The 15,282-nt window shown below is 56.7% G+C and overlaps 1 protein-coding gene across 10 annotated transcripts in view; it reads right to left on the bottom strand.

The window, feature by feature from the left end:
• Window positions 1-209: 209 nt before the first annotated feature.
• The window catches only part of DGKD (diacylglycerol kinase delta), a 105,611-nt gene continuing 90,538 nt past the window's right edge, over window positions 210-15,282 (bottom strand). For 9 of the 10 annotated variants that reach the window (XM_059054381.2, XM_059054383.2, XM_059054382.2 and 6 more), the window contains 11 exons: window positions 14,297-14,393; window positions 14,070-14,177; window positions 12,986-13,099; window positions 11,906-12,040; window positions 11,492-11,643; window positions 10,399-10,510; window positions 10,222-10,314; window positions 9,181-9,300; window positions 3,827-3,944; window positions 2,622-2,752; window positions 210-1,979 (listed from right to left, as the gene is read on the bottom strand). In XM_059054381.2, coding sequence (XP_058910364.1) covers window positions 1,890-1,979; window positions 2,622-2,752; window positions 3,827-3,944; window positions 9,181-9,300; window positions 10,222-10,314; window positions 10,399-10,510; window positions 11,492-11,643; window positions 11,906-12,040; window positions 12,986-13,099; window positions 14,070-14,177; window positions 14,297-14,393 — 1,270 coding nt within the window. In that variant the 3' untranslated portion in view covers window positions 210-1,889. The other variant, XM_067027190.1, reaches the window with a different exon arrangement.

Genomic DNA, 15,282 nt, shown 5'->3' with positions numbered 1-15,282 from the left:
GCTGAATTTTTAATTCAACAGATCCTAGAACCTACACCCTAAATAATACAATGGCATTCATCCCACTTTGTTTTTCAGCCACCGCCAATTCAACCTGTTTTTAGAGCGGCTGAAAAACGTAATTCTGAACCCAGTTCGGGAAGGTTTTTGGCAACGGCATCTTACGTCCAAGAGCAAGGAAGGATAACAAGAAACCCGACAGCGAAAGATCAAAAACAGGCTCGTTTTATTTATACACAGAACAACGTATTTACAACTCCAGATGTGGATATGTACATAGCGATACAGGAGGCGTTTGCTTCCACGGTGGGCGCTGTATAAATTAAAATCATAAATATGGGGGAAGCCCCACCAGAGGGCACAAAACTTTTTCTCCAAGGCTCCAGGGATCCCTCCTCCCTCCCTCTACACTGACAGGACCGTGAGACCCCGGGGGCCCCCGAGGGACAGCAGTCCAGCAGCACGGCGGGGGCGGGGGCCCGGAGGGCAGCCCCACGCGCAGCAACACGCACTACAGCGCGCGTGGGACGCCGCCCTGCAGACGCGGCTTCGCGCAACGCTCGTGTTTACCCCACTCGCTCGTGTTTACCCCACTCGCTCTCACTCTCGCTCTCACTCGCTACCCTCAGGAAGTGGTTTCACGTAAACAGTGTTGCTCTAATCACTGACGATGTCACCTTTACACACCACGCCTAAGCCTAAGGCTTTCCCACCGGAGGGCGCTGAGGGCCACGGTGGCCCAGGCCACCAAGTCCCGCGTTCGTGCACCCTCCTCTGCCCAGTCCCCGCCTGTGCGTCGGCCCCGAGGGCCTCAGAGCCCGGGGAGCCCCGCCGCCCAAAGCAACAGAGCAGACAGCGCCTGGCACCGCGGGCCGGGCCAGCCTGTTCTACTTTGAAACCCAGGGACCTGTGGCGACTGGGTTTCCTCCACCGGCAGCGGCGGCCAGGTGGGTCTCACCTCCGAGGGGCGGGCGGCTGAGCGCACTGCAGAGCGCGGCCACCCCGCTCCGCGGGGACACGCTGGCCTGGGGCGGGGCCTCGGCCGAGCTCAGCGCCGGGAGGCCCGCCAGTGGGAGCCCCTGCCGGCCGGAGGCAGCGGCCGACTGCGCGGCGGGCGGGGAGCCGGCAGAGCGTGTGCGAAGCGAGCGGCAGGTCAGTGCTGCTCCGCCGCGCGCCCCATGGGCCCCTCGGAACGACAGCGCCCCCGCTCCCGGGCCCCGGCGCACAGCCCCTGGAGGCGGAAGGGGAGAAAAGGGCCAAGTCCCAGGCGGTGAGGACCGGGGTGCCGGCTCAGCTTCCTCCCCGCGGAGGGACGCCGACCTGGCGGCTCGAGACGAGAAGTCACCCCGGGGTGAGAAACTCGGGGCGGCCCGGGAAGCCTCCTCCACACAGAAAACACGAACCGGCATCTGTCCGCGGGGAGACGCCAGGCCAGGCGTCCTGGGCACAGAGGGGACCCCGCGCCCGCAGCCCAGGGGCCGAGACGGACGGGGCGCGAGCTCGTCAGCCCCGGACCCTAACTACCGTCTGCTCGACTTAAGGGGGACCCAGCGTCGCCTTCGTGTCAAACTGAAGCGGCGGGACGGAAGGCGGCCAGGCCGCGCTCGCAGCAGGGCACTCAGACGCGCGGGGACGGCGCGGGCCTGGCGGGGGCGGGGACGGTGCCCCCCACCCCCCGCTGAGGGCAGGCCGAGGAGCCCGGGCGGGGCGGGGCCGAGGAGCCCCGGGCGGGCGGGGCGGCGGCGGCTGGAAGGTAGCTGTGTTGCGGGCCGGGCCCGGGACCCGGGGCGCCGGGCCGCCGGGCCGGAGCGGCGGGAGTAGCACCATGAGCGGCGCCGAGCCGGCTCAGTCTCGGGAGGCGCGGGGGACGCAGGCCCGGAGGGCGGAGGCTAGGCCTCGGCGGCAGGGGTGCTGCGGCTCAGCTCCTTGATGCCACACAGGATCCTCTTCATGTGGCCCACCTTGGTCACGCCGAGGTCCTGCAGGGAGAGGACAGCGCTCAGGCCCCGGCGCGCCGCCGCCCGCGTCCGAGCGCGAGTGAGGGAGAAAGCGACAACGGGGGGCCGCGGCCGCCCGCCACGTCCCGGTCCCTGACGGAGTCGTCAAGCGAGCGCACAGGGAGCAAGACACTGACGAGCGAGGCGGGCGACCCGAAGGCGCCACCGTCCGACGCCCTCGGCGGCCTCTCAGCTCTCGGGGCGGGACGCGGCCTGAGCGGCACAGAGAGCCAGGCTCCGGGAGCCCCGGCCGGACCGCCCCGCGTCCTCCCGAGGCGAGGGAGACGGAACCCCGTCCGCTGGGTCCCCTTCACCCGGGTGGCTGTCATCACAGAGAGCGCTTCAGCTTGACCAGCGGAGGGCTGCATTCCCCAAAGGGTTTTTAAGGCTAACGTGGCTCACTGTCCAATTAGGCTAAGAGAGCGAGGCTCCCCACGGGGTCCGCTCGGGCTTTGGTCGCAGCAGGTGCGACGTCACATCGGGGAGCCGCCGCGCGTCACCCCGGGTCGCGCACAAAGGCCTGAGAAGAACGGTGAAGAGACTGCTGACGCCGGGTCAGAGGGAGGGGACAGGGGAGCCGCGGGGAGCGCAGGTGCGCCTTCCCAGGAGACGCTGTGGAAGTACCTTGAGGTCCCTCCGCTCCAGGTGCAGGAGCTCTGAGCCCCGGATGTCGTGCCGCGTGAAGATGTCCTTATACTCACAGAGACTGAGGTGCTCCAGCCAGGCAGCAACCTCCTCTGTGCCCCAGAGGTGAACTGTCGGAGACGGAAAAGCACGAGTGCAGTGAGTGCCCAGAGCCCAGCGCGAAGCAGGCAGCGGCCCGCGCCCGAGACGCCCCAGCAAGCAGGCACCCGAGACACCCCAGCAAGCAAGCACCCGAGACACCCCAGCAGCAGGCACCCACCACCCAGCCCCAGGTGCCGCCCCAGGCTGTGCAGAAAGGAGGGGAGCTGCCCGCCCTCGGGGGCGTGAGCTGCTGCAGAAGCTGGTGCCTGTTCCTGCCAGGTCACCAGCAGCCTTCTGTCCCAGGAGGGACACATGGGTCTGACTGCGGCCGAGGTCAGCTTCCCTCTCCCTTCTAGAGGGGTCCATTTCACTTCCAGCCCACAGCGGGAAGGGAAACATATGCAGAGATTCCATGGAGTCAGAGCCACCATCATTCAAAGAAACCCAATTTCTGGACAAACATGCGAAGAAGAAAAATCAAAGGGAGCTACCCTTACTGGCAGCAAATGCCACCCCCAACTCCAGGCTTGGGGCCGCCCAGCACCTGAGAGCCTGGGGGCAGCTGTGCTCAGGGCCGACACTTTGAATGGAGATTCTAAAGCCCCAGTTTACTGACCCGGAGGAGAAACATCCTTTAGTGCCATTTTCTATTGATTTCACGGCCCAGGGCCACTGGCAGCCCAGGTTCCCAGCGCAGGGGCCTTGATCAGTGAACTGATTAATGGGGGACGAGCAGCCCCACAGAGGAAGCAGGCACAGGGGGCCAACGTGTGGCCAGAGTGTGAGCTGTGTCTCTGTCTTGTCACCTCTGCTGTCTCCTCCCCACCTTGCGCCCCAATCTAGTGCAGGCAGGCAGCTCGGTGGCCTGTCTGTCACCCAGAATCTGCACCGGGAGCAAGTTCAGGGCAGGGCGTGACACCGGTGAGCCTCCCACGTGGAGCGGGAAAGCCGGGGTGCGGTTCCGTAGCCACAGACGAGTGGGCGCAGGGCATGACCAGAGGCCTTGGCCCCCGGACGACGGGGACAAGCACGAGGCCAGGGAGAAAGCAGAGCCTGGGCCCCGCACAGCCCGGGCGGCCAGGAGAGCTGCAGAGGGCAGGTACCCGGGGCTCCCAGGCTGCTGCGAGCTTCTCTGTTCTTGTTATTCTTCTCCTTCTTAAACTTGGTCACCAGGCGGAATTTGCCGCTGCGGCCGCGCTTGGAAAGATCCAGCATCACGTTCTGTGTGGCAAACGAGAAACGGCAAGAGTCAGACCCCGGTTCACCAAGACCTCAGCCGCCCCTCGACCAGACAGGCACGGAGCTAGGAAGACACGCCGTTCGTGATACTCAGTCCCGGGCTTCTTCTTGGCTTTCAGGCTTGTATTTATTGCTGATTTTTAATGCCTTTAAAGAGCGGTTTCACAGTGATAAGTATCTATTTTCATATTTCTTTTTTCACGTTACAGTGTTTATTTCTCACGTGACTGGAAAGCTCTCTCTATATTATTTATATATCAGGACCATTACATCAAGATTGGTAAGTTATTAGCCACTCTTCCAGCGTTGCACTGGCGGGCTTTGACTATCGGTATCACGAGTATCTTTCTAAATAAAGCTTTTCCTGCACTTGGCACTGTTTCCTTGCGATCTGCTCCCTGAGGCAGAATCAAGGAGGGGAGGGAGTAAGAGGGACACGGGGACGGGGTCCCTGCTCGGTGGCCACCTCCCCACAGAGCAGTCCAGGGCACGGCGCAGCCATCGCGGCCCCTTCCCCACGGGCCTGTGGACCTTCTCTGCCGATTCTCACGGAAGCTTGGGCAGGGGTCTCCGCCAGTAAAGCACTTTGTGCACAAACTCGTACCCTGTTCTGATAACGTGTATAAACCTACTCACAAAGAAAGAAAGCGTAATTTCCTTATTTTCAGGTGTGCCACCTTCTTCCTGGCCCCACCGGCCTGGATTCTGCCCCTGGGCCCTGTCTACCTACATCTCCACAGCAAACGAACGGCACAGCTAGGACGGCCCAGCTTTATGACACACTTTCAGACCTGCCGGGGACATCGGGTCGCACTGAAAAAACTCCAGCGGCATTTTCACTGCGACTGCACCCAACCCAGAGCCTGGAGATACTGATTGTCTCCACACCCAGACTGTCGTGGCCCTGCGTCTTCATCACGCCCCTGTGCGGTCATCCTCGTGGAAAGAGACCTCTTACAATGACATTTTCTAGTCAGTGACTGTGAGTATTGCAGAAACTTGTTTTTACAGGTGTCTTATTCTTGGCGAAACTACCCAGCGCCCGTTCTCGCACCGCCGCTCCGCGCAAGAACTCCGGCTCCCGGGCGGTCGGCGCCCCAAGACGAGCCGCCCCCTCACTCCTCAGCGCCGCCTGCAGGGGGGGCGGCCACGTGTGAGGCAGGTGCTCTCCAGAATCCACACAAAACCCCATTCCTGACTCTACAATTTCTTTCTTCAATGCAAACATGAGCTTTAAGTGTACTTCTAACTTTTTCAATGTGCATATTTTCTTCCACCGGTAAGACGAGGAGACTAAGTAGAATGTGGCTGATTTATCAACCTGTTATCTAATTTAATCTCCTCGGCCTTTTAAAAGCAGATTTCAGACATCAAATCACTCCACCCATGAGTACTTCAGTATGCAACTCTGAGAATACTCTTTTCAAAACATACTCATGGCACCATTATCACACCTGATACCACTAACAAGAATTCATCTGGCTCTCGGGAATCCATTTGTATCACATCTCCCCGACTGCTCCAAAGGCTTATCCTCACAGCTGGATATGTGTGGATAAACCTTTGGAGCAAACCTTTGCATCAGGACCCTGACGGGGTTCACAGGGGACACCCAGCTCTCGTGGCTCAGTCTCTTCTCCTCGGGGCCACCTGTAGAGAGACCAGGCGCCTGCCCTGCAGGGCAACTCGCGCTCTGGCTCTGACGGGCATGTCCCTGCCCCCCCACTCCCCGTGTGGCCCAGAGCTGCTGACTCCATCCATCTCGTGTCCCCAGGGACGCAAAATGGCGCTTTAATCCTACACGCTCCAGCTAGAATTCTGTTACAAAGAACTTCTTTCATCAACTATTTGACTTAAAGAAATAACTTCAGGGGATCTACTGATAATATTGAAGTCTGGAATCCAATGTCCTGCTTTTTAAAAATGAAATGTTTAAAGTTCTGGAGATCTGTTTCCTAACAATGTGAATATACTCAACACTACTTGAACTATACACTTAAAAATGACAAAGATGGGGGCTTCCCTGGTGGCGCAGTGGTTGAGAGTCCGCCTGCCAACGCAGGGGACACAGGTTCGAGCCCTGGTCCGGGAAGATCCCACATGCTGCGGAGCAACTAAGCCCGTGTGCCACAACTACTGAGCCTGCGACTCTAGAGCCCACAAGCCACAACTACTGAGCCAGCGTGCCACAACTACGGAAGCTCGCGCGTGCCTAGGGCCCGTGCTCCGCACCAAGAGAAGCCACTGCAATGAGAAGCCCGTGCACTGCAACAAAGAGCAGCCCCCGCTCGCTGCAACCAGAGAAAGCCCAAGTGCAGCAACAAAGACGCAACGTGGCCAAAAATAAATGAATAAATAAATTTATTTTTAAAAATTTATTATTTTCAACATAAATAAAGTTTCCCTCTCAAGTGCTTCGAAGTTTCTAAACGCTTCCTCTCAATTTCTACAATGATAACAAAGAGCTTCATACCATCAGTAGTAAGTCCCAGTTTAGAAAATGATCAGGTTTTCAAAATGTCCTATGGGCAACAGAAAAGAGAGCACTTTCCCTCTTTGCAGAGCATAAAATTCTCTCTATAGAGAAGCATGATATATACTTGTATATATATTCTACATATACGTATTCTATCAACTTGCTTTGTTCAGATGTTGTGACAGTTTGTTTCACGTGATTAATCATGGAGTGATAGGGATAGCTCACACTACAAAATTGGGTTTCTGACACTTCCTATCATTTCAAGAAGTTGTAGCTTTACATATCTTATGCATGTAAATTAAGATTAAAATTTTGGGGGTCATCACTAAAAGAACAGACAGAAGAGTACATATTTCCAAACTAGTAGAGGGGACAAACAGAATTGTGTGGCAAGAAGGAGAGACTCATCAATCAAAAAGGAGAAACGAAGAGAAAAAAATGGGACAAACAGAAAGCACAAAATATGGTAAAAATATATCTACATATCATAATCATAATAAATGTAAATAGACTGAACTCTCCAATCAAAACACTGAGTACTATACTGAATAAAAACTCAAAGTTTAGCAATGCTATTTATAAGAGCAACACTCCAAATAAAGCGTGAAAGTGAAAGTATGAAAAAGTATGGAAAAGAATATACCGAACAAGTGGACTTGAAAACAAAAAGAATTAATAAAGGTCTTTATATAATGATGAAACTTGTATGCATCCAATAACATAACCTCAAAATACATATAGCAAATATACACAAAACCAGAAGGATAAATTGAGACATCTACATTCACGATCAGAGAGTTCAACAGTAACTGACAGATCAAGAAGACACAAAAATAAAAAACAAAGTAAGGACTTAATGATGTAAATAATTACAACTGGATATAAGGTACATTTATAAAAACCGACCACCTTTTGGGCCATAAAGTAAGTTTCAACAGATTTCAAAGGACTGGGAACATACAAACAACTGCCTTTGAACACAGTGAAATGAAGTTAAAAATCAATAACAAAAAACTTACCAGAAAAAAATCTCACATATTGGGAAATACATACTTTAACTCATTTAAATGCTATATTAGGACAAGAGTTTATCATTATTGTAACCGTCATAAGTTTATCTCAGAATTATGCAATATACAGCATAATGATGTGGTTACTATCTTTTACCCATACAAAGTGATCCTCTATCATTTACTGCCTTAGGTGTGCAATACTGTTTTTACATTGTTACTTTGGATTTTTTTATTGTGTTTTCTTGAAATTGTTTTATTTTTAATCTTTCTGGGTCACAATTTTTTATTGAGGGTATGGAAGAGAAAACTGGGCTCCTGTGACTAGTATTTGGTTAGATTTCTTTTTTTTAACACAATCTAAGAATAATTTGCTTTTAAGAGGAGCAGTTATATTATTTTCTATTTTCTTAGTTTTATGCTGTTAGCTCCATCTTCACTACTTCTTTTATTTTCTTTTACGATACAGACTACATTTTGCTTGTGTCTTCTGTGGTGATTCAAAAAGACACACACCTTTTCAATTTTACTAAAAGCTACCTTTAAAACTACGTTTAAGTTTTAAAAACATCATTGACTCTACCTTTCTCTCAGTATCAAAGTCAAGAACTTCCATTAACCTTCCACCACCGTCAGAGGACGGATTTAACGTGCCCTCACTCCCGTCCACGTCCTCTCCCGTCTCCCCCAGTGCACTGCCCACACTTCACAGGCTCTGACAACATAATCTGGAATCACAGGCCTAGGTTACTGCTACATTTATTGAATATTTTACATATTCTTTTAGTAATTATCTTTAAATAAAATGTTTATATTTATAATTAACTACAAATTTTGACGAGCTTGGCCTGGCCCTCTGAACCAAAATGTCCTCATTCTTCAGTTGCTGAGTTTTGTTTCTTGGCTGGAAGGCCTCTGACTCAGTTTTCCAGGCGGGGTTCACATTTGTCAACAAACGCCTGCATGTTCAAGAAGAGCTCTGGACTGCCGGCCCCCTGTCCCCTCGCCCTATTGCTGCCCATGGGTCCTAACGATCGAGCCGGCAGCAGGGGCGCCTAATGTGTCTAGCAGTTCTTTACCTGGTGAACCTTCCTCCTGGCCCACCTCTGTTCCCCCCTTGAGAGGAAGGCCATCTAGGGTTTGCCTCTCTCCAGGTGCTGCTCGCAAAACCCAACAACAAGCGCCTCTCCAGGGCCTTCTTCCTGCCTCTCCTGCTTCAGGAGACACTACCGCCAGGGCGCATACGCCCAGGGTCCCATCTGCTGTCCCAGCTATAAGACCTGCGCAAGCTGGGGTCTCTAAATACACACAACAGAAAAGCGTGACTGTGAGTTGAACACAGCAACTCTGCCCCTGTCGACAACAAACTCCCAGGAGGTTGCTGTTTAGCCAACCGATGTGCCTCCACACTGGGGGTAAAGAGTGGGGCTGGGCTCAGCCTTCTTTCCACCTACGTCCTGGACAGCCCCGCAGTTCTGTTGCCGAGGGCAACTTGTGCCCCAGTCACCAAGGGTCATTCTTAACAGCAATTCCCAATTCCTTCCTACCTGCCGAAGTTCACCTCTGTGCCTTGAACGCATCTTAAAAGAGAAGTGTGGGAGGCCAGATCAGGGGCTGCAGGACCAACACTATCTTAATCCCAACGCTGCACAGAGCACGTGAGTTCAGGCACTGAAGGGAGCGCCCCTGTGTCCAGGGACACGACGCTGAAGCCCCGTGACCCACATACCTCTTCGTCACCAGGATCCACGGGCTGGCACAGCCAGGGGGTGTCCACCAGCTTCCTGAGCTGCTGGTCCATCTCCACGAGGGCAGCCGTGAGCCGTTCCTTCTGAGGGGGATCCAACTGCTGCTCCAGGCAGGGAGGGAAGAGACACAGCTGGTTACTGGCAGGGAGGAGATGGGGCCGTGGCAGAGACCCACACAGATGTGAGGTCTGCCCCAGGGGCTGGGCTGCTCTCAGAGTTTTCTAAAAACCTGCAAGGAAACTGAGTCCCAGAACGCCACTTAAGGGCCAGACTCAGAACCTCCCCTCGTAAGTAGTGTCGGGTGAGAGAATTCAACTCTCCTCTCGTAAATGACGGGGCAGACCCAGCTTGTCTAAACTCGCATCAGCAGGGCTGACGGGTCACCTGCTCTGGTTTCCTCGGGACCCTCTCTCAGAGGCGGGGGAGCAGCCCGCCTGCACCAGAGCACAGGAAGCACGGTGGGGCCGCGGGGGCAGCAGCTGGAACGTGTCAGGACAGCGCGGCATTTTGGAATGAGCAGAGGGTGTGGAACCGGACTCTTAGGGCGGTTCTCCAGTGACTTCGCCTCCTTGACCTTTTTCCACCTCCTCGTTTTTTAAAACAAGGAGGTTGGCCGGGCGCTCTCTCGGGTCTGCCCTGTGCTAGCTTCTGCGATTCAGTCCAACTCCAGCCGCACGCCTCCGCGGGGCTGACTCATCAGCTGGGTTGCAGGGCTGAGCGAGGAAGGCGGCCGACTCTGGGCGCGGGGAAAAGGCCAGCCAGCCCGGCCGCGGCAGTGGCCGCACACCTGGTGGCGTCTGGGGCAGAGCGCCATCTACGACACAGGAGGTCCCGTCCACCAGTCTCGGACACCCTGGAGCTGACGTGGTGAGACGCGGCCAGAGGGTTTGAGCATCACCACACTGTCAGCTCAGATGGCCTCTGAGGCCCCTCCGACGGGGGGCCTAGAATTCCCAAGGCCGGGGATACTGGGCTGAGACGGGCTGCCCTCTGTGCGCACAGCAAGCAGCCCCGCAGCTCACCAGGGCCAGCTTCCCCGCCAGCAACAGCTCCGTCTCGCTGCGCAGAGCTCTGACGTTATTCACCATCTCCAGCACGAAGCTGCAGCTCAGCCCCTGGGAGGAACCAGAACAGACACCGTGGAGACGGCCCGTGGGCGAGAGGGGTCCCCGGGAGAAAGACCGGAGAAGCGCAGGCACCTCTGCGGTCCTGGGCTTGCCGTACACTCGGTCCATGGACTTGGCGCTGGCGTTGACGGCGTGGGCGAGCTCCTGCTCCACGTCTCGCTGGGACTGCGCTATTTCCCGGATACTAGAGGGAGACACGGCGCTCGTGAGACCGAAGAGCGGCAGCCTGCGAGTCGCACAAGCCCAGGTTCGGCCCAGAAGGGGCGACAAGACCACGACTCGACCACCGTGGCCCGTGACGGCCGATCATTTCCTGACCGGTGGCAGAGGAGGCCTTAAGTGGGAAATCTGACAACAAAATCCCAAACGTTTCTAGAAACTCAACCAAGGCGGTAAATGCCCCAAATGAGACCTACACCTTGTAAAACAGCAAGCGGGTAAGTAGCAGGAGGCAGAGGAGGAGAGAGCCAGGAAGCAGCCACAGCACCGTGCAGGGGCACCAGGCCTGCAGGCGGCTCCCAGCAGGGAGAGGTGAGGCACGGAGGGGAGGTTCAATGCAGAGACACAGCCAGACAGCGGCTGGAGGGGGTCAGCGGACGTGGCCACCGGGAGGGCACAGGTCACCAGGAGGGAGGGCCATGCTGGCGTGAGGCGGGTGGACGCAGCGGGGGCTGGGGAGAGCGGACGGCGGGCAGAGCGGAGACCCCCAGGCTGGGAGGTCCGCGGCGGCTCTGGGAGGCTGAGTAGGAGAAGGAAACGCCTTTGGCTGCTGGCTTTTGTTTTTTCAAAATAACCACAAGGTCTGCTTCTTAAGAGCAAACCCGCACTCTGGGGGGTAAAGGAGGCAGGAGGGGTACCATTCTCAGAGAGCCGGGATAGGCTGTACAATAAATGCTATGAGCTGCCTCTGAGAACGCCTGTGGTGTGAAGCTTCCGCCTGCATAAACCCCGGGTAATCCCTGGAAGAGCGCTAGTGAAAATGCCCAAGCCCGGGGTTAGCAGACAGCCGGGCCCGGCCCTCGTGAAGGAGGCAGGCGGCACCTAAGACCCGGCAGGGGCATCTCAGCGCCTGCGGCCCAGCCACGGACCAGGGCCGTCCCAGTGACGCCAGGGGGCCCGGGCGCTCTCGCGGGGGAGTGGGCCACGGAGGGAGGGTGGCGCCCACCTGTGGATGAGGGCCCCCGCTGCCTGCCCAAACCGGTCCATCTGGTTGGCTTCCTCCTCGGACAGGATCTCCGGGTGCAGAGAGAAAGACGGGGGGCGGGGCAGCCCGCCTTTCTGCTTGTCCTCCCAGGACTTCAGGGTGTTCTCAAAGGCCTAGGGCACCGGAGCCAGGGTTACACTCTCTCCTGCGAGCGCACACCTAACAGGCACTGCTGGGACCCTACAGCGGGATAACCGGCTAGAAAGGGAGACATTCTTTTTAACGCTGCGGGGAGAGGGCGCGGGCCTAGAAATTAGAGCCCCGTTCACTTAATCTTCAATAAAAACAAATAAATTCCTGGAACAAAACGTTAAAAACTCCAGGTCTTCTCCTAGAAGGGGCACGTGTGCGCCGCAGGCAGGCAGTCTGTCTTACCCGATCCCTGGTGAGCGTCTGTGCCCGGTTCTTGTGGATAATCCGAATGTACCCTGGCGGCTGGACCCAGGCCTCTCCGTCCACCTGCACAGGTACGCCCTCATCCCCCAGGATGGAGATCTTCACTGTGCGACACTGAGCAAACATCACAGCCATCACCGAGCTGCACCCGGGAGCCTCCAAGTGCTGTCAGCACCACGGACAACGTCCTGCCCTACACACCTCTGCGGCGGCCAGTTGACCCCTGGGGTGACGCCATACCCTGCCCCCCCAGCCTCTGGGGTCAGAGCATCCCCGCCTGGGGTGCAGCTCATGGAGCACTCCCACTGTGCTGCACCCAGCACCACCATCTGTGATCGCAGCGCAGGGAACTTGGTGCTCAGACACCAGCACCAGGCCCAGGGCGGGGACACGTGACCACCAAGAGCTGCTGGGTCCCTGGGCACGTGCAGACACTCCCAGGACAGAGCAAACACCCAACAAAAAATACTGCCAAGGAATTAAAGTTGTGAAATCCAAGCAGCCCATGATGGGGACAGAAAGGACTGGGGTTCGGGGAGCACGAGCTCCCCATCCGTGTGCATGAAAACATCGCCCTCCCCAAGCCCGCCGACAGACACACCCTTCCCAACCCACTACCAGAAGTACCGGATAGGGAACCCACACCGCCACCCGCCGGCCGGGCCTCCGAGCAGCCGGGCGAGGCCACGCACTCGGCCTCTGTTCCCAGACTCAGGCTGTGGCTACTCAGAGCTGCAGGCCCAGGGGCCAAGGTCAGCCAGGCCCGTCTCATCTCACCCCACCTCAGCAGGAGTGGGCAGGACACAGGTGGTACCCACAGAGTGAGTCAGGGAGGGTACAAGCCGGCCCCAGTTTCGAAAGTCCTTTTTAATTGTCAAAACACGGCAGGTGAGAACGGGCTCTGGACCAGGAGGTGGCCAGGGCGATCCTGGGAAAGCGCCCACTCCCCTGAGCTCTGCACCCGGGGGGGCCCATTTATCTCGAGAGCACGGCTCTGGGCCAGGCCTGCCGCTCCAGACGTGTGTGAGCCCCTCCCGCCTCCGGGACCACGGCGGGTACCTGAGCGATTCGGTGATGCTGCAGCTTTATGACGCGGGACACGGCCATCTGCATGCTGCCGAATACCGCAACCACCTCCAGGATCTTGTCATCGAACGACGGGGCTGCAAAGGTCTGGAAGGGCCGGCGTTAGAGCTGACCTCTGCTCCCAGCTTCCCTGAACATGCCCCGCCGCCACGCGCGTCCTTCTCACTCTGGGGGCCGCCGCACTGGCGAGAGCCAGACAGGCCCACCGCTAGGAGAAGCTACAGGGTGAACACTTGCTGACGGGTCTCCACTCAGATCCTGAGAGCAGCTGCCTGAGATCAACGCCCAGACCTGCCACTTACTGGCGTGGGGGCTTGGGCAAGTTACTGTCTCTCTACCTGGGTTCCCTCATCTGTAAAATGGCGCTAACACAGGTACGTTCCTCACAGGGGAGGGCCGCCGACGGGCACAGTGCTGAGAAGAGCGACCGCACGCGCTCAGTGTGCAGCTGGTGTGAACTATTTTTATGAGCTACTACGTAGGAAGGAAGTCAGGCCCCTGGTTAAAACCTATCAATGCCCCCAGAGCTCTCGGCATAAATTCCAAACTCCTCCCTGGCTTACGCGCGCGACCCGCGACCCACGACCCGCGGGAGCTCTGACCTCTCCGTGCTCCGCCCAGCACACGCGCGGCCAGAGAACCTCCTTCCCGCACCCAGCCCCGCCTGGCCGCCAAGGCTTCACAGCCGCTGTTCCTTCTGATGGGAACGGCCTCCCTGGTCTCCTCCTGCCCCACACCACCGGACCCGTCCAAGCCCGAGTCACCCTCAGCTCTCAGTGCAGGTGTCCCTCCCCCTAGGAGCCTTCCCAGACCTGGGCCCGGATTCCAAGCCACACCTGCGACCACACCTGTCCTGCCTGGCATCGCTTTTTCGAGGCCGCGGGAGTGGGCCTGCCTGTCTTGCTCTCTGCTGCGCCCCCACCGCCGGCCTCACTGACAGAGCACCCCCAGAGCGGGGGGCTCCACCATGGCTCCCGAAGGGGCCGCCTCTCTGGTGACCCCGCCCCCATCCCCTTCCCTGAGCTCGGGCCCAGGCCGCCCACACCCCGGTACGTACGTCGTCCTCCTTGGTGCCCCCCCAGAAGTTGGTCCCTCCAGCGTAGCTGGGAATGTTGAGGACAGCAATTCCCTGGAGACTGGGCAGCGGGATGGGTCGCCCGTCACACTAAGCGGCAGAAACGACACGTAAAAGGAGAGAAGAGAGACCCAGGCTTCCGAGGGCTCCCTCCCCGGGCTAGGGCCGAGGGGCCGCTGGGTCAGCAGAGGGGCCGGCCGCCCACTCACCTCCAGCAGGACCTTCTGCTCCAGGTTCTTGTAGGTTCTGTGCAGCAGCTCTCTGGTGCCGAGGACTCCGTACCACATCATGTTCTTGGTCCGACTCCTAGGGGTGGAAATCAAAGGGCTGACGTGGGTCTCAGCTTGCTCTACACAGCTACCTGCGGCCCCTGCTGCCACCTCATCACAAGCGGGTCACGCTGGACAATCCCTCCCAGTGGCGACACGGTTAAGATTAGGAGGACACGCCCTGGTCACACGTCCACGTGAGGTGGGCTAAAGACATATATTCACTGACCAGAAACTCTGCCAAAGAGTAACACTGCCGAGAAATAATCATACCTTGAGAGGTAAAAAAGGTAAGACATTACAGAATCTCACAAAAAAACGTATAAATCACAATTTTTTTCCAGCTATAAAATCATGCTTACCACAGAAAATTTGGAAAGGGCAGAGAAGCACAAAGGAGAATTCACAATCCCCACATCTGTAAGTACTGATGATAAACGCTTCAGTGTATTTCCTTAGGAACTTGATTGACAGCTGAAATAGCAGTAACTGTGCACTCTGCCCTGCACGGAGAGCACCGCCCTGTGTCCTGAGCAGGAAGGACCACAGCAGGGCACTTCCCACTAGACTCGCTGAATTAACCCCTTTGACGGGTCTCTACTTGTTCCCACGCCTGAGCTCTATAACGTACGTGACAGTGGCCCTTGGTAAACTTCTCTTTGCCGAAGTTCCCAATTACTTTTTAAGGGTAGATTTGTAGAAGTGGCCTTTTCTAAGTAGACCTTCTCAAAGATACAAACTCAGGGAAGATTATATGCCAGGATCCCAAGTTTCTAAAAACATATCACATGTGGCCTTGCTCCTCGCCTATTCTGCTCTGATAAATCACATGCATTTCGATGCCTTTTCAGTTGTATTCAGACTAACAGGGGCATCTTCAAATGACCTGGGCTCCCATCATGTGCTGTGTAACAGGGATGCCCGCT

The sequence above is a fragment of the Kogia breviceps genome, chromosome 2 (genome assembly GCF_026419965.1).
Source record: "Kogia breviceps isolate mKogBre1 chromosome 2, mKogBre1 haplotype 1, whole genome shotgun sequence".
NCBI lineage: Eukaryota > Metazoa > Chordata > Mammalia > Artiodactyla > Physeteridae > Kogia > Kogia breviceps.
This window is presented reverse-complemented; position numbering and strand designations above follow the sequence as displayed.